Source organism: Oncorhynchus clarkii, chromosome 4, assembly GCF_045791955.1.
Source record: "Oncorhynchus clarkii lewisi isolate Uvic-CL-2024 chromosome 4, UVic_Ocla_1.0, whole genome shotgun sequence".
NCBI classification, from domain to species: domain Eukaryota; kingdom Metazoa; phylum Chordata; class Actinopteri; order Salmoniformes; family Salmonidae; genus Oncorhynchus; species Oncorhynchus clarkii.
Genome location: NC_092150.1, coordinates 41,099,112 through 41,122,431, shown reverse-complemented (window position 1 = coordinate 41,122,431; position 23,320 = coordinate 41,099,112). Strand labels below are relative to the sequence as shown.

The 23,320-nt window shown below is 43.7% G+C and overlaps 1 protein-coding gene across 1 annotated transcript in view; it reads right to left on the bottom strand.

The window, feature by feature from the left end:
• LOC139406818 (phosphatidylinositol 3-kinase regulatory subunit gamma-like) overlaps positions 1-23,320 on the bottom strand; it is a 297,830-nt gene that overhangs the window by 151,389 nt on the left and 123,121 nt on the right. The window contains exons 6-7 of the mRNA XM_071149873.1: positions 7,460-7,661; positions 5,822-5,907 (exon numbers count right to left, since the gene is read on the bottom strand). Coding sequence (XP_071005974.1) covers positions 5,822-5,907; positions 7,460-7,661 — 288 coding nt within the window. The remainder of the gene's footprint in view (positions 1-5,821; positions 5,908-7,459; positions 7,662-23,320) is intronic.

Genomic DNA, 23,320 nt, shown 5'->3' with positions numbered 1-23,320 from the left:
CAAGCGATCCTGCTCCACCAAACACATACACACACACACACACACACACACACACAAACTTGAACACTCAGATTGGGACCATATCTGGTCGCATTATTTTAAGACTCCATTTGCAGTAGGCTTGGTTGGGCCTAATCAGGGATTAATGATACACCCATGGGAGCTAGCCTGACCTTTGACTCGGGCTAATGTAGACTCTGTAGCTGGAGGGGTGAGGGGTGGTAGGGGTGCTGGTTACGAATCCAGTGGGGGAGAAAAGTGTTCACACGTGAACCTGACCTCTCTCTTTCTCCCCACAAACAAAGACACATAGCTGACCTAGACAAATTGTGTACCTGCATGTCCACACTTTTTTTTTTTACTGAGATTCAATCTGACAAACAAAAGGCCTGTAGACTTTACTTCTGCAACGTAAAACATTTAAATTATTCATCTTGAGTTTACAGAATAGAGACAAAGATGATCATAGCTAGTGATACTTGAGGTATGGAGATCCTGTATGCTTGATTGGACAGTCATTCAAGCAGTCGCAAAATGTCAAGATGATCTTGAAGAGATTCCATCCCATCCACTCAGAGAGCTCGTCTAGTGGGTTTGTGTGAAACAGGTTATAAAAGATGTTGCATATCAGAGACAAATAGACAGGACTCCTGTGACCTCTTTGTTGGTCTAATGTAACTCTGCCAACCCACACATCATCTACACACACTTAAAAAGGGCACTGGGATTCATTCCACACAATGTAACTCTGGAGGCTGAATACTTTATACTGGAAAAATGTACTGTTAAGGACCGTTCCACACTCTACTTATGTAACAATAACCATAACCTTCAACTCCATTACTATGTAATTGCTAGGTAATTATGGCAAATTAAATGTTGTTTTTATAGTAATTAAAGCATTTAGGACCTTAGTGTAAGAGCTGCTGGAATGCAAAGTCCTAATGATATATCAGTGAAATAAAGGCCTCAACAACCCCATGCTGATTTCCATTTTCATTGCTGCTCCCGTCCCTCCCTTCCATTCTCCTAAATTATGTCCCACTAACCCTCTAACCCCATGTCTTGCCCCCATTACCCCCATCTAGCCCCCTGACTCTGACTTTCAAGGTGGTGAAAGCCACCCCATAAACCCCTCTCTGTTCCAGGCATGCTGAGTGTGATGATTGGCTCTGAGTTATAGTGGCTTTGTCCTGGCTCAGGCCAAGCACAGACAAAGGGTTAATATAGGGCCCAACATTCCTGATCACAGCTGAAGGGAGGAGAGGTGGTCATCTTATAGTTACTTAAGACATTGGACAGGCTCTTAAGCACTTACAAATGTGTTAAATATTTTACGAATTAGAAGTAGACAATTGTGCACAATTTTCGGGGACCAGTTTTGACTCGTGAGCACTACTTTCAGAACTATTGGCTGAAATGATACAAAACCTTTTATAACGCATCGTAAAGTAACACCTGGTGTCCAGATGTACACACCTACTAAAAGAACCTTGCAGGGGGTCCAGAGAAACTGTGTTACTGAGGTTGGCTGACTCTCCAGGGATGTTTCTTCGACATAAATACTGGCAGCCCAGCCGGACAAATGCAGATATCTGGTTACATTATCGCAGCTTTCACGGCAAAGCAAACAAATGGAGGAAGACGTATGCTATTATCTCATGCTATGCACAATTTGTTACAGTAGCTCAGGACATTTCTTAAACCAAAAGTATCTTTTCCACTGGAGGTTGTGCGTTTTCCCACTGTGAGAAATACACAAGTTAAATAAACTACATGGTCCAGCTTTGGAAAGCTACTCAAGTCTTTTCATTAAAACCGCCAACAAACACCCCATGATGGCAGTGGGCTGTTTCTTACAGGACAGACATAATACAGAATGTCTGCTCTCTGCCAGAACCCTGCCATGCTTTTTAGAACCAGCCTGTCCTTGGACAGAACACCAACAATTTCATTTTGCAGACACACTGCCACCGCAACGGGTGTAGAATTAACTGTGAAATGATTGCTTATACTGTAAGCCCTTTTCCCAATGGTGTAGAGAGAGAAAAGAAAATCATACAAATAAAAATGGTAACACAAGAGGAATAAAATACACAGGAATGTAGCTAAAGAGTTTTCAGAAAGTATTCACACCCCTTGACTTTTTTCCACATTTTATTGTGTTACAGCCTGAATATAAAATGGATAAACTTTTGATTTGTTGTCACTGGCCTACACACATTACCCCATAATTTCAAAGTGGAAAGATGTTTTTTGATTTTTTTTTTTACAAATGAATTAAAAAAAATGAAAAACCAAAATGTCTTCAGTCAATATTCAACCCCTTTGTTATGGCAAGCTTAAATAAGTTATGGAGTAAAAATGTGCTTAACAAGTCGCATAATAAGTTGCATGGACACATTCTGTGTTAACAGTGTTTAACATGATTGTTTAACGACTGCCTCATCTCTGTACCACACAGTTATCTGTACGGTTCTTCAGTCGAGCAGTGAATTTCAAACACAGATTCTGCTTGAAAATCTATGTTAAGACCTGAAAATGGTTTTATAGCAATGATCAACAACCAATTTGACAGAGCTTTAATCATTTTGAAAAGAACAATGGGAGAAATGTTGCATAATCCAGATGTGGAAAGCTCTTAGAGACATACCAAGAAAGACTCAAAGCTGTAATCACTGCCAAAGGTGCTTCTACAAAGTATCGACTCAGGGGTGTGAATATTTATGTAAATTAGATACCTCTATCTAATTTCCCTATCTTCCCTATTTTATTTTCAATACATTTGCAAAAATGTCAAAAGACATGTTTTCACTTTGTCATTATGAGGTATTCCCGTCAGGAAGTCCATGATCCAGTTACAGAGGGAAGTGTTCAGTCCCAGGGTCCCCATCTTGGTGATGAGATTGGCGAGGACTATGGTGTTGAACACTGAGCTGCAGTCTATGAACAGCATTCTCACATAGTTATTTCCCCTCTTGTCCAGGTGGGAGACGGCAGTGTGAAGTGCAATTGAGATTGCGTCATCTGTGGATCTGTTGGGGCGGTACGCAAATTGGAGTGGGTCCAGGGTATCTGGGATGATGGTGTTGATGTGTGTCATGACCAGCCTTTCAAAGCACTTCATAATTACAGATGAGTGATTCGTTGAAGTTAAAACCCCCTAGAGTCTATTGACACAACGGTGCGTCATTCTAAGTAACATAACAAAAAAATCCCTGTCAAGATCCGTCAATTTAAGCTAGAGATATTTTTGCATGGGCTGTGTCTCAATCCACCACATTTGCCTATGTTGCCCTTCCACATCTGCAGTGGAAAGTGGCAGAGCTACAGCTCTGTTTGTAAGACCAGGAGACATCCCGAAAATCTGTCTTCTCGCAAAAACGCCTGTAGCATTCGAACGGTTTGGCCTACAACAGTGTTGCGTTCGAGACCACCCGATTCAAGACCAAATAGAGGAGGGCGAGACCAAGTCAAGACTGGGAGGGGGACAAGAAGTCCAAGACCGAGTCAAGACCGAGACCAGCAAAATGTGAGTCCAATTCAAGACCATGATTGTAATTTTGTCAAATCACCACCATAGTCCAAAATGTCCAGTATTTCTGTGTTCATATTTCAGATCAATGTACGGATTCTTTAGGCATTCAGAATAGTGAAAAAATGCATGCTGAGGGAAAATTATTACTAACCCAAACACAGTGGGGAACAATGGGCCTTCTATGCCATCAGAGAAGAGCTAAGGATTTATAAAATAATGATTATAATAATAATTATAACTATACTATTAATTTCTATAATGTTCATATTTTTTCAGTTTTTGTTGGAAAGGAAAGACATGAGCTGGTACACACCTGAATAATAGTTTGTTTGGAGGTGCTGACTAATGGCGAATAAACTATAAAATATCTAAATAAATTAAGTCGTACACTCCATGTATAATCTCCCAGCAATTTAATGGGTATTTACCAACATTTCGGCATCACTGTTTCTCAGGGTAATGTCATGAAAGGGTTAACACTGAAGAGAAAAAAATATCTCCGGGGAGATAAATCTAGCTCGCTAAGTCAGCCATTGGCTAAGCCCTCAGAAGCTAGATAGAGGTGTCTGCCATTCAACTGTATTAGGGCAACATTTTGGAGTGGCAGTGGAATCAACCAATCACATTTTGAATTATTGAGTGAGACCGTTTTCACAAAAAAGTATGGAAACTTCTGCCTTCTTGAAGGACAACAGATTGTTGGGCTCCCAAATGGCACAATGGTCTAAGGCACTGCATCTCAGTGCAAGAGTTCTCACTACAGTCCCTGGTTCAAATCCAGGCTGTATCACATCTGGCCATGATTGGGAGTCCCATTTGGAGGTGCACAATTGGCTCAGTGTTGCCAGAGTAGGCCATCACTGTAAATAAGAATTTGTTCTTAACTGACTTACGTAGTTAAATGAAGGTTACATAAAATATATATATATATATATATAAATCACTGCGCAATAGCGAGAAGTTGTTTTCCCACGGTCTCGCTAACTAGCTTTTGTTGTCGGCTAGATACCAGCAGCTGCAGCAGGTGTTATTGTTGCCAATTTTTTAGCTTCTCCCTTTTCAAGAACAACTTTCAACAATAAGTGAAGTTTCAAAGTATCATCATTTGGTGAGTGTGATACATTGTTACATTTAAAGTGGAACTGACAGCATTTTAGCAACATGAAATCTTTTTAAAATCTGTTCATATACACCCCCAGGAACAATATGACATTTGAAAAAAAAAAATCTGACAAGCGACCACTTAGATAGGGTCATTTTCACGTTTGATAAATTCTTGGAATGTTTAGGAATTACGTATACTAAGGCATTTGTGAAAATTCTATAGCAATATAGAGTGGGAAAGTGGCTGTGCATTTGGAGAAGTAATAGAAACTGCAGTAAATATAACGGAATGTCTTGTCCAGGACCGGAGTCTACACAGACCGGTGCGCTATAGCCAATCAGGGCTACAGTGGGCCTTCATACACACAAGCCATTTGCCAAATGGGCCTGCCATCATTCACTTTCAACTGGATTGTATTTTTTACAGGCAATTGCAACAGCGCAACTTTAGAATATTAGAACGTTATTTGCCAAACGCCCCGAAATACACCTGAATGGATTTCTGCAAATATGTAAACACCACGAGAGTCCTCTTACATTTTGGGAACTTTACAGTCCTATTGATCAAACAACCATGAAAATGTAGTCTCCGACCCTCAGTTATGCACATCACAACAACAAGACTAACAACTAATGCTAGCGAGAGCAAGATGAGTTACAATCTAACGAGGGAACATTAGAATAAACCCTCTCAAAAGCTTTCAGATCTTAAAGCAAGCGCATCTACTCCCGACCACAGCCATAAACACAGTCCAGTACAAAATAAAATAACTCCTGTGTCGAGTACAGGAGTTATGCACAATAGAATCCTACTCTGGCATGTTTTGCCCAGAACAAAATCTCTTGCATACAGTATATTGTTTTGCTTCGGTATGTTGCATTGGAAGTGGCTAATAATGTGTTGATTCGATCACAATTGCGACAGTAAAGGGAAACGTTGATAGTGTTAACTAACTGGCTTCTCTCCATGGGGCCCTGCCTAAAATGAGGACATCTGTACTCTCTATTGAAGTAAATACCTAGGCTTTACTATGGGCTCTGGGCGAAAGTAGTGCACTATATCTGATATAGGGTGCCATTTGGGACACAGCCATGTAAAAGACCATGACACTCAACCATATCAGGAAAGAGAGAAGGGCGGAGAGATTATAGCTCAGGTCCAAAAAGGCAGTGTCCTACCTGGGGCTGCCTGCATTTCCACCAGTCCCCCGGCTGCAATCAGGGCCTCCATGATCTTCACATGGTGCTCTGGGTTTACGTCCGCACTGCAGGGAGAGGGACAGGCAGGGTCTGAGGTCAAATGAAGGGACAGATATGTCAAGAGTTCAAGCACGAGGAGAACACGGCCACAGATGTAAATATGAGAGAGAGAGAGAGCAAGAGAGAGAGAGAGAGAATGTCATTCTTCTTATAACCATAAAATCAATGGTTGAACTGCAGTAGTAAATGGAACCAATTGGCTTCTTCTAGAAAGAGTATCTTGGTAATGAACCAGGTCACAGGAGTGAAGGAGGAAAAGGAGGAAGTGGGGGATTTTGAGGGGAAAAGGCCCAGGTCACACCATGGGATGGTAAGCTAAGGTCTCAGGCAGACAGACTCCTCTGGTTCAACCTCTCTCTCCCGCCTTCCCTCTCTTGCCTGGTACTGGGTCAGAGAAAGTGTTGATTTACTTATGTATTTATTTCCTATAATTCAAGTCCTGTGATGGATACATATGTGACCTCTCTCTCTGAGGAAGCTGATGAACTCTCTCTATTTTTGCCTGCCGTGCGGTGCTCTCACGACAGTAGTTTGACAGGCCACAACTCTGACATGAAATACAAGTGCGGAAGAGAGAGATGATGTTATGTTTACGCTATGGTTACTATGTACAGTAAACTATATGGTGACACGCTCACTCCTCCTGGTGACATCAGAGGGGAACGGCAGAGTGAGTGGAAGAGGCTACACAAATATCACAGGTTCTGCCTCATTGACTGTGATCTCTTATTCCAGTTTTATGTGTAAAGAGAAGCCAGAAACAGACTTTCCTCACTGATTCAGAGCAATTCACAGAGCAATTCTCCCAGTGAGCTTTTGCAGTGTATGTGAAACATAAACAGCATGCTCACCAGGTCAATGCTTTGCCTGACCATTTCAGCTTACGATTTACATTGACAGGATGTTAACATTACCACCGAGCCAAATATTACTGCATACCTTTCCCTTTAGTAAACGCAGCTCTATTAGTTCATGCCCAAAAGCCTACAAGTGCACAGGGAATTCTAAACTTCCTCTTCTTCTTCTTCTTCTTCTTCTTCTTCTAAAATAGACTTGAGAGTGTACATGAAGAGGATAGGAACAGCATCACTATCAAATGGTCACCATTAACAACAACAGCAACATAAAAACATAATTGAAGCTGCTGGCTAGCAGGTTTTTATCTTAAAGCTCCAGGGTAACATGCTTTGTTTACATTTTCATTAGTTGACTGTAGCTGCAAGCCACGTGTCAGTATACAGTATACCAGAGAATATAACATGCATAAGACCCATTTTTAATATGTTTCCTATACATGTTCGACAGTACACTCTTAGAAAAAAGGGTTCTTCGGCTGTCCCCTTAGGAGAACCCTTTGAATAACCCCTTTTGGTTCCATGTAGAACCCTTTGTGGAAATTGATCTACATGAAAATGGTTCTACCTGGAACCCAAAAGGGTTCTTTAAATGCTTCTTCTATGGGGACAGCCAAAGAACCCATTTAGGTTCTAGATAGCACCTGTCTATCTAAGAGTTCAGCCAGCCACACCACTTCATCAGTGCACCAATCAGTCTTACCTGAAGTGGGAGTGTTTGAAGATGGTCTCACTGAAGACCTGGCCTAGAAGCCTGGGGCTGGCCTGGTTCTGAGCTTCACTCTGGGCCACCTTGACCAGGTGTCTGGTGAGGTGCACCAGGAGCTGGTGGTTGGCCTGGGGCACGCTGGGGGACTCCAGGATCCTCTTCAGCTTCTCGCCACAGTCCTCCATGCTCTGAGTTTCTGGAGTAAGAAGACAGAGAAGGGAGAATGAGTACAAGTGTGTATTGTATTTGTGTGTGTGTGTGTGTGTGTGTGTGTGTGTGTGTGTGTGTGTGTGTGTGTGTGTGTGTGTGTGTGTGTGTGTGTGTGTGTGTGTGTGTGTGTGTTGGGACAGAGAGCCAGGCACTAGTAACATAACACACATGTACTCGGTTTTTTTAATATTTGAGAGATATACTGGGAGATTTGAATAAAGATTCTAGCCTCCCCAACTGCTGCACTGTTGTCTAGCATAGCAACATGTAGTCCATACATACATGGATTTGGCTCTGATGGGACAAGTTATATAGAACATGTCTTCTGTGTCCGTGGATTTTAGTAAAAGCAGCTAACCCAGCAGGCCTGGGATCAGGCTCAGCTCCTTTGTGTGTTGTCACAGCTCAGACAATAATGTTTAGAGAGGAGCAGTCATATTGATGCTCTCACCACAGGTCTTCTCTTCATTCTGCAAACAAGATGACATCTGTGCCTCTCCTCTGCTCTGTCTAGGCAGCTAGGGCTTCTTTCAAAGAAACCACATAGCTTCTATCTATTCTAGATTCACTTCTGTAGTCTGCTTAACGATGTTTTGTGACCAGCCTTGATTTGATGCTGTTCCCAAGGAGAAACCATCCATAACAACGACTACCCACTGGGCAAAAACAAGCTGAAATAACATTGTTTCCACGTCATTTCAACCCCAAAATTAAATGTGATGATGTTGAATCAACGTGGAAAACTGATTGGATTTGAAAAAGGTCATCAGCGTAAAGGAATTTGTGACTCGTTTCAGGAAATTAGGCGTATGTTGCGCGTGACTACTTTTATCAAAATGCATTTTTTGGGCAGAAAGGACTTCTGGAACATGTGTTTCATGTGCCTTAACAACAAATATGCATGCAATCTGTACAAATAAAATTCTTAACTCACGAGCCTAGTGTTGTTTAGCCATGGAAAAAGTCAGAAACCTTCCCGCTAGCCATGATTGGCTGACATAATGAGTGGGCTGGACATGCCGAGAGATGAGTTTGGATTGGTCTGCCATGTAGCATGCCTCTGTCTATAATATGAGCTGATCAGTATGTGTAGGTAGTCCTTTCTAACGTGGCTTTTTGAAAGATATCACGTAGTAGAACTGTATAAGTGTTGCTCTCCACATTCTGGAGGACCGAGTTTTGAAATCAGTGGAATTAGAGTATCATAGCTAAGGAGATGGATACAATTCTGAGTTTGATTGCAAATATGCAGACGGAGTCAAAAAGAGAACACACAGAAGGCTGTTGTATAAAACACCTGTCTCCGGATTACATCTTCAAACAAAGAGTAACCATGGCATCCGTGACAGAGAGGAAGAAGCGTCCATCCATATATACAGGTAAGATTTAGCTATCTAAATACTCCACTATGCAAGTAACTATTTCAATAGAATGTTTATGAAGTCACCGTGACACCCGTTGATAGGCATAGCTGGTAAATTCGCTCTGGCTATCTACTCCGATTTCAGAGCACTTTGGTCTGAGTGTGGCAGAGCACAGAATAACTGACAAATCTACGAACGCTCAACACCCATTGTATATGGCCGGTGTCAGTAACCGTTGGCAAAAAAAGCGTAATTAAATTAAATTGTTGCCAGCAGCACAGTTGCAGACAACAACACTCTGGATAACATAAAAAAACCTAACCAGCTCTGCTAGGGTGAATAAAATGGTCAGAGTGAGCTGTTCTCTCATGTGTCTGGAAGTAGCTAGCAAGCTAGCAAACGTTAGCCAGTTAGCTTGGTGATTGACTGCTGTTGTTGGGTCAGAACGCTCGGCTCAACCCTACTCCTCGGCCAGAGTGCTCTGAACGCTCCGAGAGCGAAACGCTCTGAATTTACAAATGGACAATCTCACAATGCTCTGAGGTTACTGAACGCCCAAAGCACACTCACATACCAGTCTTTACTTTTATCCAAAGTCGAGACAGCCTACAGGGACGAGGTGAGGGCTCTGGGAGTGTGGTGCCTGGAAAACAACCTCTCACTCAACGTCAGCAAAACAAAGGAGATGATCGTGGATTTTAGGAAACAGCAGAGGGTGCACCCCCCTATCTACATCGTCGGGACCGTAGTGGAGAAGGTGGAAAGCTTCAAGTTCCTTAGCGTACACATCACTGACAAACTGAAATGGACCACCCACACAGAGGCGTAACAGAGTCTCTTCAACCTCAGGAACATTTGGCTTGGCACCTAAAACCCTCACAAATGTTTACAGATGCACAATTGAAAGCATCCTGTAGGGCTGTATCACCGCCTGGTATGGCAACTGCACCGCCCGCAACCACAAGGCTGTCCAGAGGGTGGTGTGGTATGCCCAACGCAGACCTCCAGGACACCTACAGCACCCAATGTCACAGGAAGGCCAAAAAAAATCATCAAGGACATCAACCACCCAAGCCAGAAGGCGAGGTCAGTACAGGTGCATCAAAGCTAGTAACGACAGACTGAAAAACTGCTTCTCAAGATCATCAGACTGTTAAAAAGCCATCACTAGCAAATTAGAGTCTGCTGCCTATAGGCATAGACTATAAATCACTGGCCACTTTAAGGAATGAAACACTAGTCACTTTAACAAAGTTTACATATTTTGCATTACTCAAATAAAAGTTATTTATAAAGCCCATCTTACATCAGCTGATATCTCAAAGTGCTTTACAGAAACCCAGCCTACTACTCCCAAACAGCGAGCAATGCAGGTGTAGAAGCAAGGTGGCTAGGAAAAACTCCCTAGAAAGGCTAGAACCTAGGAAGAAACCTAGAGAGGAACCAGGCTATGAGGGGTGGCCAGGCCTCTTCTGACTGTGCCAGGTGGAGATTATAACAGAACATGGCCAAGATGTTCAAATATTCATAGATGACCAGCAGGGTCAAATAATAATAATCACAGTGGATGTCGAGGGTGCAACAGGTCAGCACCTCAGGAGTAAATGTCAGTTGGCTTTTCATAGCCAATTACTCATCTCATATGTATATACTGTATTCTAAACTCAGCAAAAAAAGAAACGTCCTCTCACTGTCAACTGTGTTGATTTATTTATTTTCAGCAAACTTAACATGTGTGAATATTTGTATGATCATAACAAGATTCAACAACTGAAACTTAAACTGAGCAATTTCCACAGACATGTGACGAACAGAAATTGAATAATGTGTCCCTGAACAAAGGGCGGGGGGTTAAAATCAAAAGTAACAGCCAGTATCTGGTGTGATCAACAGCTGTATTAAGTACTGCAGTGCATGTCCTCCTCATGGACTGCACCAGATATGCCAGTTCTTGCAGTTCAATACACCTACCAACCAGTAAGAATTCCGTCTCTCACAGACCTGTTAATTTTTCTTTAAGAAGCCCTCCTGTTCTCCACTCATGACCTGTATTAACTGCACCTGTTTGAACTCGTTACCTGTATAAAAGACACCTGTCCACACACTCAATCAAACAGACTCCAACCTCTCCACAATGGCCAAGACCAGAGAGCTGTGTAAGGACATCAGGTCTAAAATTGTAGACCTGCACAAGGCTGGGATGGGCTACAGGACAATAGGCAAGCAGCTTGGTGAGAAGGCAACAACTGTTGGCGCAATTATTAGAAAATGGAAGAAGTTCAAGATGACGGTCAATCACCCTCGGTCTGGGGCTCCATGCAAGATCTCACCTCGTGGGGCTTCAATGATCGTGAGGAAGGTGAGGGATCAGCCCAGAACTACACGGCAGGACCTGGTCAATGACCTGAAGAGAGCTGGGACCACAGTCTCAAAGAAAACCATTAGTAACAGACTACGGCGTCATGGATTAAAATCCTGCAGCGCATGCAAGGTCACCCTGCTCAAGCCAGCGCATGTCCAGGCCCGTCTGAAGTTTGCCAATGACCATCTGGATGATCCAGAGGAGGACTGGGAGAACGTCATGTGGTCTGATGAGACAAAATATAACCTTTTGGTCTAAACTCCACTCGCCGTCTTTGGAGGAAGAAGGATGAGTACAACCCCAAGAACACCATCCCAACCGTGAAGCATGGAGGTGGAAACATCATTCTTAGGGGATGCTTTTCTGCAAAGGGGAACAGGACGACTGCACCGTATTGAGGGGAGGATGGATGGGGCCCTGTATCGTGAGATCTTGGCCAACAACCTCCTTCCCTTAGTAAGAGCATTGAAGATGGGTCGTGGCTGGGTCTTCAGGCATGACAACGACCCGAAACACACAGCCAGGGCAACTAAGGAATGGCTCCGTAAGAAGCATCTCAAGGTCCTGGAGTGGCCTAGCCAGTCTCCAGACCTGAACCCAGTAGAACATATTTGGAGGGAGCTGAAAGTCCGTATTGCCCAGCGACAGTCCCTCAACCTGAAGGATCTGGAGAAGGTCTGTAAGGAGGAGTGGGCCAAAATCCCTGCTACAGTGTGTGCTAACCTGGTCAAGAACTACAGGAAACGTGGGATCTCTGTAATTGCAAACAAAGGTTTCTGTACCAAATATTAAGTTCTGCTTTTCTGATGTATCAAATACTTATGTCATGCAATAAAATGCAAATTAATTACTTAAAAATCATGCAATGTGATTTTAGATTCAGTCTCTCACAGTTGAAGTGTACCTATGATAAAAATTACTGACCTCTACATGCTTTGTAAGTAGGAAAACCTGCAAAATCGGCAGTGTATCAAATACTTGTTGTCCCCACTGTATGTAAATATTTGTATGAACATAAGATTCAACAACTGAGACATAAACTGAAGAAGTTCCACAGACATGTGACTAATTGAATAATGTGTCCCTGAACAAAGGGGGGTCAAAATCAAAAGTAACAGTCAGTATCTGGCTTGGCCACCAGCTGCATTAAGTACTGCAGTGCATCTCCTCCTCATGGACTGCACCAGATTCGTCAGTTCTTGCTGTGAGATGTTACCCCACTCTTCCACCAAGACAATCGGCAAGTTCCCGGACATTTCTGGGAGGAATGGCCCTAACCCTCACCCTCCGATCCAACAGGTCCCAGACGTGCTCAATGGGATTGAGATACGGGCTCTTCGCTGGCCCTGGCAGAACATTGACATTCCTGTCTTTCAGGAAATCATGCACAGAACGAGCAGTATGGCTGGTGGCATGTCAGGATGAGCCTGCAGGAAGGGTTCCACATGAGGGAGGAGGATGTCTTCCTTGTAACGCACAGTGTTGAGATTGTCTGCAATGACAACAAGCTCAGTCCGATGATGCTGTGACACACCACCCCAGACCATGATGGACCCTCCACCTCCAAATCGATCCCGCTCCAGAGTACAGGCCCCGGTGTAACGCTCATTCCTTCGACGATAAAACTTAAATCCAACCATCACCCCTGGTGACACAAAACCGCGACTCGTCAGTAAAGAGCACTTTTTGCCAGTCCTGTCTGGTTCAACGACGGTGGGTTTGTGCCCATAGGCGACGTTGTTGCCGGTGATGTCTGGTGAGGACCTGCCTCACAACAGGCCTACAAGCCCTCATTCCAGCCTCTCTCAGCCTATTGCGGACAGTCTGAGCACTGATGGAGGGATTGTGCGTTCTTGGTGTAACTCGGGCAGTTATTATTACCATCCTGCGCCTGTCCCGCAGGTGTGATGTTCGGATGTATCGATCCTGTGCAGGTGTTGATACACGTGGTCTGCACTGTGAGGACGATCAGCTGTCCGTCCTGTCTCCCTGTAGCACTGTCTTAGGCGTCTCACAGTATGGACATTGCAATTTATTGCCCTGGACACATCTGCAGTCCTCATGCCTCCTTGCAGCATGCCTAAGGCATGTTCACACAGATGAGCAGAGACCCTGGGCATCTTTCTTTTGTTTTTTTTCATCGTCAGTAGAAAGGCCTCTTTAGTGTCCTAAGTTTTCATAACTTATGGTGACCGTCTGTAAGCCGTTAGTGTCTTAACGACCGTTCCACAGGTGCATGTTCATTAATTGTTTATGGTTCATTGAACAAGCATAGGAAACCATGTTTAAACCCTTTACAATGAAGATCTGTGAAGTTATTTGGATTTTAACCAATTATCTTTGAAAGACAGGGTCCTGAGTTTATAATATTCTACGGTGTCTTAGTCATTTAATGTTTACCTATCTTGCATTACTCATCTCATATGTATATACTGTACTTTATACTGTTCTACTGTATCTTAGTCCGTTCCGCTCTGACATTGCGCGTTCATATGTATATAGTCTTAGTTCATTCCTACTTAGATTTGTGTGCATTGGGTATATGTTGTGTAATTTGTTAGATATTATTTGTTAGATATTACTGCACTGTCAGATCTAGAAGCACAAGCATTTCACTACACCCACAATAACTTCTGCTAATCACGTGTATGTTACCAATAAAATTTGATTTGATGAAAGAAACACAATTTCAAATTTTGCTACATAAGACAATCGAGCCGATCGGTCACATTTAGTATTTTTTTCACCCAACTTTGAACTTAAATCCAAAGACATGTTTACATTCTTTGTTGATTTCATGTTGAATTCACGTTGGTTGACCACAACCATAATGTAAATCAAAACTAGACGTTGAACTGACATCTGTGCCCAGTGGGTATGTACCTTTACTGTGTGCTTTTGGAAATTGACTGTTTATGTTCAGTTCAATCGAGTAACAGGTTTAACTGAATGAACAACAGAAACAAAATGCAAATATGAAAACATATTAAAATAGTTTGGGGTATGGCCTTGTCTCCGAGGGATGATCAGAGGAGCCAGATGCTGTGACGGCGGGTAGCTCTATGCGGAGCTGACATTCACCCACTCACCCTCTTTCCTTCACTCACTCATTCCCTCCCACTTTCTGTCACTAATTTCCTCATTCACAAACTCCCTTACCAGGGGTGGAAAAATAAGTAGTGTTACTTTCATGAAATTCTACTAAAGTAGGACTAAAATGATTAACTTTGAAAAATACTCAAAAAAGTACTCAGAAAAGCTACTCAATTACAGTAAGGAGAGTAGTTGCAATTAGTTACTTTAAACATCTGGTTATTCAGCAAGCATGGTGAAGTTGCATTATTGTGCTGTGCTCACAGGCTGTAAGCTATTAGGTGAATGACATTCTGCACATGGCTAATTGTAAAAGAGGAGGAGAAACATGAAACTATGCTGACAGGGCCGGATTAAGAAATCACAGATTGTGCAATATTAGTAGGTAATATATATATATATATATATATACACACACACACACACACAGTGGCATGTGAAAGTTCACACCCCTTGGCATCTTTTCCTATTTTGCTGCCTTACAACCTGGAATTAAAATAGATATTTTTTTTGGGGGGGGGGGGGGGGGTTGTATCATTTGATTTACACAACATGCCTACCACTTTGAAGATGAAACATATTTTTTTTATTGTGAAACAAACAAGAAATAAGACAAAAACTTGAGCGTGCATAACTATTCACCCCCCCAAAGTCAATACTTTGTAGAGCCGCCAGTTGCAGAAATTACAGTTGCAAGTAAATTGGGGTCTATCTCTTTAAGCTTGGCACATCTAGCCACTGGGATTTTTGCCCATTCAAGGCAAAACTGCTCCAGCTCCTTCAAGTTGGATGGGTTCCGCTGGTGTACAGCAATCTTTAAGTCATAACACAGATTCTCAATTGGATTGAGGTATGGGCTTTCACTAGGCCATTCCAAGACAGTTAAATGTTTCCCCTTAAACCACTCGAGTGTTGCTTTAGTAGTATGCTTTGGGTCATTGTCCTGCTGGAAGTTGAACCTTCGTCCCAGTTTCCCTCATGAATTTCCCTGTATTTAGCACCATTCCTTCAATTCTGACCAGTTTCACAGTCCCTGCCGATGAAAAACATCCCCACAGCATGATGCTGCCACCACCATGCTTCACTGTGGATGGTGTTCTCAGGGGGATGAGAGGTGGTTTGCGCCAGACATAGATTTTAACTCCTTGGCCAAAAATCTAAATTTTAGTCTCATCTGACTCATGCTTTTTGGCGAACACCAAACATGTTTGTTTAATTTTTTATTTAAGCAATAGCTTCTTTCTGGCCAGTCTTCCGCAAAGCCCAGCGCTGTGGAGTGTACGGCTTAAAGTGGTCCTATGGACAGATACTCCAATCTCCGCTGTGGAGCTTTGCAGCTCTTTCAGGGTTATCTTTGGTCTCGTTGTTGCCTCTGATTAATGCCCTCCATGCCCGGTCCGTGAGTTTTGGTGGGCGGCCCACTCTTGGCAGGTTTGTTGTGGTGCAATATTCGTTCCATTTTTTAAATAATGGATTTAATGGTGGTCTGAGGGATGTTCAAAGTTTCAGATATTTTTTTAGAACCCAACCCTGATCTGTACTTCTCAACACATTTGTCGCTGACCTGTTTTGAGAGCTCCTTGGTCTTCATGCTGCCGCTTGCTTGGTGGTGCCCCTTGCTTAGTGGTATTGCAGACTCTAGGGCCTTTCAGAACAAGCTAATATATACTGAGATCCTGTGACACTTAGATTGCACACAGGTGGAATTCATTTAACTAATTATGTGACTTCTGAAGGTAATTAGTTGCCTAGCCAGATCTTATTTAGGGGCTTCATAGCTAAGGGGGTGAATACATATGAACGCACAACTTTTCCATTTCTTAATTTTTTTTCATTTCACTAAACTAATTTGGACTATTTTGTGTATGTCCATTACATGAAATCCAAATAAAAATATATTTAAATTACAGGTTGTAATGCAACAAAATAGGAAAAACGTCAAGGGGGATGAATACTTTTGCAAGGCACTGTTTATACACATATATACAGTATTATAGGCTACAGTAACCTAGTAAATAACATGTCCAGTGGCACACTGACTGACCAGTTGATGATGAAGCCATAGGCTATTGAAACGACAAGTAGCCTATCTCAAGAAATATAATCCATAGATGGCAGTTCCCATTCAAGTTAGGCCTGGCAGGCATTGCTAGTGCACCCAACAGTCAAATTGACAGGGTAAGAGGTTTCAAATCGTTCTATGGATTATATGTTTATGGCCACAATGCAACAAGCTGTATATTTGGCACACATGCTGCTTAAACTGCAGCCTTCTTGAGAGCGGGCTCCTGAGTCAACCTGTGGTTGGCGGCTGCAAAAAAAAAATATACTTCATATATACTTCATATATAATATACACTGTATATATAATATATACTGTATATATTTGTTTTATTACCGGCCTGGGCCCAGGGGCTTCAGCCTTGGTAAACCCCTGCCTTAATCCGGCCCTGTGTGCTGATGATTATAATGTTTGTAATACTAACATATACATTCCACTATGCCCAGCGAAGATAATTACATTGTGCTTACTGAATTAAATTAAAGCGATCTAGCCATTCAGACCAGACTTACTGATTGAACCTCTGTATTAACTACATAATAGGTACTAAAATCTAATGCAGCTAGCTATCTTCATTCACACATAATCTACATGAAGGTAGCAGAATGTGATCCATATTGACCTATTAGAGTGGTGCATTTGGAGCTCGCAGGGTATTCAGTGTTAAAACCCATGTTTGTGATTGATCCCAATAACTCAAAGTGCTCTGGACTTAACCCACAACCAGCAGTATGACCTCAGTAAATCTGTCTGTCCTGACTGACATTGTAAATTTTAGCTGAGAGTGGATGAGTGTTTGAATTGAGCCTTAGTGGTGTGTGTGTGTGTGTGTGTGTGTGTGTGTGCCTGTATTTTAGCTGCAGACAGAGCAGAATGCAGCACCATAAGTGTTCAGTATAGAGCACCTCATGTCTAGTGATAAGGACTACTCTCCTGTTAGCTGCTCTTGTTGCCTGGCTGAGGCTGGCCTTTCTCTTAATGAGTTCCACCCATGCCTGGGGCCATTAGCGCTGGTCTGATTAAGGCTGGCCAAGGGTGCTTATTTGAGATAAGTGTCTTAGGGTCAGGGGTCAAACGTTAGCAGGGCCGTGCACATACCTTTCATGGGGCAGGTGTTAAAAATGTAAAAAGGGTACCCAGACTTGGAAACAGGCGCACCAAAGGACAGACTAGGAGTGGGGGGTGGCAAACTTGACAACGTCACAATAACTTTGGGGAAGTGGCTTCAGAACAACAACAAAAACTGTATACAAACAATATACCACCACCCAAAAGGGCGATGGAGATGGAGGGTGTGTGTTTGTGTGTAGGTGTGTGTCGGGGGGCTGTGTGTCGGTCAGAGCTGTTAGATTATATATGGTCGGCCAATCCGCCTGATCTGGTAGAGGTCAGCTGTGTTGACCTTCTCTCGTCTCGCCTCCTCAGATCACAGACGCAGCCGATGACCGCTACCTACCCAGACCCCCTGCTCTCCCTCCCCCAAAATTAATCCACATCCCGTCTGGAGCTGTTATCGCCCTTCCCTGTCCCCTCGGTCTTCAGGGCCCCCCTCGGTCCTCATTAATACGATCTGACCCTGGCTCAATAGAGGACAAAGCTGAGAACTTGGCCTGTCCATCTGACCCTGAGAACCTACTGGATTCTGGGAATGGGCACAGAGGAAGGTGGGAGGACCTTTGCGTGCCACTGATTGGTCGAGTGGCTTTCCATCTGTCCCTTAGGACACTGGACACCGGGGCAGACCCGGGAGAATCGGAGGATGGAAGGAAAGAAGGAATGGACGGAAAGGAGGAAAGAGGGTAGACGTGGGTGCTATAGGGCTGTAGACCATTCAAATAGCTTCCCATATGGACCTGACCTACTGGGCACAATGACACTGGGCAGCCCAGGGAGGAGGGAGAAAGGGAGGGTTAGAGCTGGGTGCTAGGCAGACCTGGGTTCAAATACTATTTAGTGTATTTCAATTATTTTCAAAAACATATGTAAATAAGTATTTAGGTATTTTTTTTTTGGGGGGGGGGGGGGGGGGGTACAAGTAGTTGAATATTGGAATGTATTTGGAAATACACGGACTCAAATACACTTCCATGCACTGAACCCAGGTATTTGAAAATAATATTTAAAATAACTATTTGAAAAAATACCTTCAAATAGGTTATTTATAGGAAATTATACACAGAAAATAAGTATTTAAATAACAAATATTCAAATACACATGTATTTGAACCCAGGTCTGGTGCTAGAACAGCTGACCGGTCCAATGGCTTTCCTGGAAGTCTGTATATACATCAGCTACCTAACTATAGCTACCCACCTTTGTTCAGTCCAGATGGGCATGGTCTGGTGGGAAAGCTGGCCCTTTTCCCTGGGTTCTTAGAGAGATCAATCTGAATCTGGATTATGCCAATAGAATGACTGACCACTTCTCTTGTCTGAGACAGACAGACACAAAGGGATGAGACTGAGACACTTGGCCGGAGTCTGCTGAAGTTATGGTTACACAGTCAGTCGCATGGTTGGTCAGACTGACCGTGATCCTCCCCGCCGGCTGGTCAGTTGGTCTACCTCGCAGAGAGAAGGGTTTATATTAATGGGTTTAGGAGGCTTTGCAGGTGTGACAGAATCCACAATAGGGGGATTTGGGATGGTATTGAAGGGGATTAGGTGTAATGCAGATCAAGAAAATGAAGGAAAAAAATTCAGAAAAAGGAGCTGAGGGATGGAGGAAAGGGAGGGCAGGTAATGTGGGTTGGGGAATTGGTGATCGTCATATACAGTGGGGAGAACAAGTATTTGATACACTGCCGATTTTGCAGGTTTTCCTGCTTACAAAGCATGTAGAGGTCTGTAATGTTTATCATAGGTACACTTCAACTGTGAGAGACGGAATCTAAAACAAAAATCCAGAAAATCACATTGTATAATTTTTAAGTAATTAATTTGCATTTTATTGCATGACATAAGTATTTGATCACCTACCAACCAGTAAGAATTCCGGCTCTCGCAGACCTGTTAGGTTTTCTGTAAGAAGCCCCCTTGTTCTCCACTCATTACCTGTATTAACTGCACCTGTTTGAACTCGTTACCAGTATAAAAGACACCTGTCCACACACTCAATCAAACAGACTCCAACCTCTCCACAATGGCTAAGACCAGAGAGCTGTGTAAGGACATCAGGGATAAAATTGTAGACCTGCACAAGGCTGGGATGGGCTACAGGACAATAGGCAAGCAGCTTGGTGAGAAGGCAACAACTGTTGGCACAATTATTAGAAAATGGAAGAAGTTCAAGATGACGGTCAATCACCCTCGGTCTGGGGCTCCATGCAAGATCTCACCTCGTGGGCCATCAATGATCATGAGGAAGGTTAGGGATCAGCCCAGAACTACACGGCAGGACCTGGTCAATGACCTGAAGAGAGCTGGGACCACAGTCTCAAAGAAAACCATTAATAACACACTACGCCGTCATGGATTAAAATCCGGCAGCGCATGCAAGGTCACCCTGTTCAAGCCAGCGCATGTCCAGGCCCGTCTGAAGTTTGCCAATGACCATCTGGATGATCCAGAGGAGGAATGGGAGAAGGTCATGTGGTCTGAAGAGACAAAAATAGAGCTTTTTGGTCTAAACTCCACTCGCCGTCTTTGGAGGAAGAAGAAGGATGAGTACAACCCCAAGAACACCATCCCAACCGTGAAGCATGGAGGTGGAAACGTCATTCTTTGGGGATGCTTTTCTGCAAAGGGGACAGGACGACTGCACCGTATTGAGGGGAGGATGGATGGGGCCATGTATCTTGAGATCTTGGCCAACAACCTCCTTCCCTCAGTAAGAACATTGAAGATGGGTCATGGCTCGGTCTTCCAGCATGACAACAACCCCAAACACACAGCCAGGGCAACTGAGGAGTGGCTCCATAAGAAGCATCTCAAGGTCCTGGAGTTGCCTAGCCAGTCTCCAGACCTGAACCCAATAGAACATCTTTGGAGGGAGCTGAAAGTCCGTTTCGCCCAGCGACAGCCCCGAAACCTGAAGGATCTGGAGAAGGTCTGTATGGAGGAGTGGGCCAAAGGGTCTATTTTCAACTTTACCAAGACTGGTATTTTGCTCCAACCCTTAAGTGATCCTAGTATAAATCCTCATTAAAGGTTCCATTGTGCATGTGCATTTATGCTTGCACAAGCGTACATGCCAAGGGCAAGAAAACCAAGTATCCTGGTAGGCTGCAACCTGTTCAGAATGAGTCTGACATCATCAGATCATTTCCATGTCAATGACCGTGTGTCAATAAGAATCGATGCCGACCTCAAGCTATATACCAAGGGGGCCTGTAGTGGTTTTACTACAACTCAATGTGTCTTACACCATTGTAGTGGCGATACGTATGAAGGACTCTAGTTCATAGCTTTGTTATCCACGGAGGAGCTAACCTCACAATGGAAGTATGCACTGAATCAGTCGTATGTGGTGTGATCATGGTTCATGACTTCTAATAACTTTCCTCCTGAATGGAGGGTTCTATTTATTAGCGGCATGTGTGTTTAAAAAAAAAATCTAATTATTTTACCTTTATTTAACTAGGCAAGGCAATTCAGTTAAGAACAAATTCTTATTTACAATGATGGCGTACCACGACCAAACCCGGACGACGCTGACCCAATTGTGCGCCGCCCTATGGGACTCTCAATCACGGCTGGATGTGATTCAGCCTGGATTCAAACCAGGGACCGCTGCGCCACTCTGGAGCCCTTATGGATTGGGGGTAGAAGCTGTTCAGGAGCCTTTTGGTCAACGACTTGGCACTCCGGTACAGCTTGCCGTGCAGTAGCAGAGAGAACACTATGACTTGGGTGGCTGGAATCTTTGGCAATTTTATGGGCCTTCCTCTGACACCGCCTGGTATAGAGGTCCTGGATAGCAGGGAGCTCGGCCCCAGTGATGTACTGGGGATGTACGCACTACCCTCTGTAGCACCTTACGGTCAGATGCCGAGCAGATGCCATACCAGGCGTTGATGCAACCGGTCAGGATGCTCTCCTTTGTGCAGCTATAGAACTTTTTGAGGCTCTGGGGACCCATGCCAAATCTTTTCAGTCTCCTGAGGGGGAAAAGGTGTTGTCGTGCCCTCTTCACGACTGTCTTGGTGTGTCTGGACCATGATAATTTGTTGATGATGTGGACACCATGTGGCTTGAATCTCTCGACCCGCTCCACTCCACTCGACCCGCTCCCCCCACTTTAATGGGGGCCTGTTCAGTCCTCCTTTTCCTATAGTCTATGATCAGCTCATTTGTCTTGCTCACATTGAGAGAGAGGTTGTTGTCCTGGCACCACACTGCCAGGTCTCATCGTTGTCGGTGGTCAGGCTGTTGTGTCATCAGCAAACTTAATGATGGTGTTGGAGTTGTGCTTGGCCACACATTCATGAGTGAACAGGGAGTACAGAAGGGGACTAAGAACACACCCCTGAGGGGCCCCAGTGTTGAGGATCAGCCAGGGAGAGGTTGAAAATGTCAGTGAAGACACTTGCTCCCTCACCTGCTTTGAGTACATGTCCTGGTAATCTGTCTGGCCCTGTGGCTTTGTGGATGTTGACCTGTTTAAAGGTCTACGGAGAGCGTGATCACACAGTCGTCCGGAACAGCTGGTGCTCTCACACATGCTTCATTGTTGCTTGCCTTGAAGCAAGTATAAAAGGCTTTTAGCTCGTCTGGTTGGCTCGTGTCACTGGGCAGCTCACGGTTTCCCTTTATAGTCCATAATAGTTTTCAAGCCCTGCCACATCCGACTTGCGTCAGAGCTGGTGTAGTAGGATTCAATCTTAGTCCTGTATTAATGTTTTGCTTGTTTGATGGTTCGTCTGAGGGCATAGTGGGATTTCTTATAAGCGTCCAGACTCCTTGAAAGTAGCAGCTCTAGCCTGTAGCTCGGTGCAGATGTTGCCTGTAATCCATAGCTTCTGGTTGGGAAATGTACGTACGGTCACTGTTGGGACGATGTTGTCGATGCACTAATTGATGAAGCCGGTGACTGAGGTGGTACACTCCTCAATGCCATTGGATGAATCCCGGAACATATTCCAGTCTGTGCTAGCAAAACAATCATGTAGTATAGCATCTGCGTCATCTGACCACATCCGTATTGAGTGAGTTACTGGCACTTCCTGCTTAATTTTTTCTGCTTGTAAGCAGGAATCAGGAGGACAGAATTATGGTCAGATTTGCCAAATGGAGGGCGAGGTAGAGCATTGTATACGTCTCTGTGTGTAGAGTAAAGGTGGTCTTGCACATGTGACATGTTGGTAGAAATTAGGTAAAACGGATTTAAGTTTGCCGGCATTAAAGTCCCCGGCCACTAGGAGCGCCGCTTCTGGATGAGCATTTTCATGTTTGCTTATGGCCTTATACTGCTTGTTGTGTGCGGTCATAGTGCCAGCATCGGTTTGTGGTGGTAAATAAACGGCTACTAATAATATAGATGAGAACCCTCTTGATAGATAGTGTGGTCTTACAGCTTATCATGAGGTATTCTACCTCAGGAGAGCAATACCTCGAGACTTCTTTAATATTAGACATCGTGCACCAGCAGTTATTGACAAATAGACACACACCCCGCCCCTCATCTTACCAGACGTAGCGGCTCTGTCCTGCCGAAACACGCTCAAGCCAGCCAGATCTATATTATCTGTGTTGTTGTTTAGCTAAGTCTCAGTGAAACATAAGATATAAAAAAAAATTATGTCCCGTTGTTAGGAATGTATTGA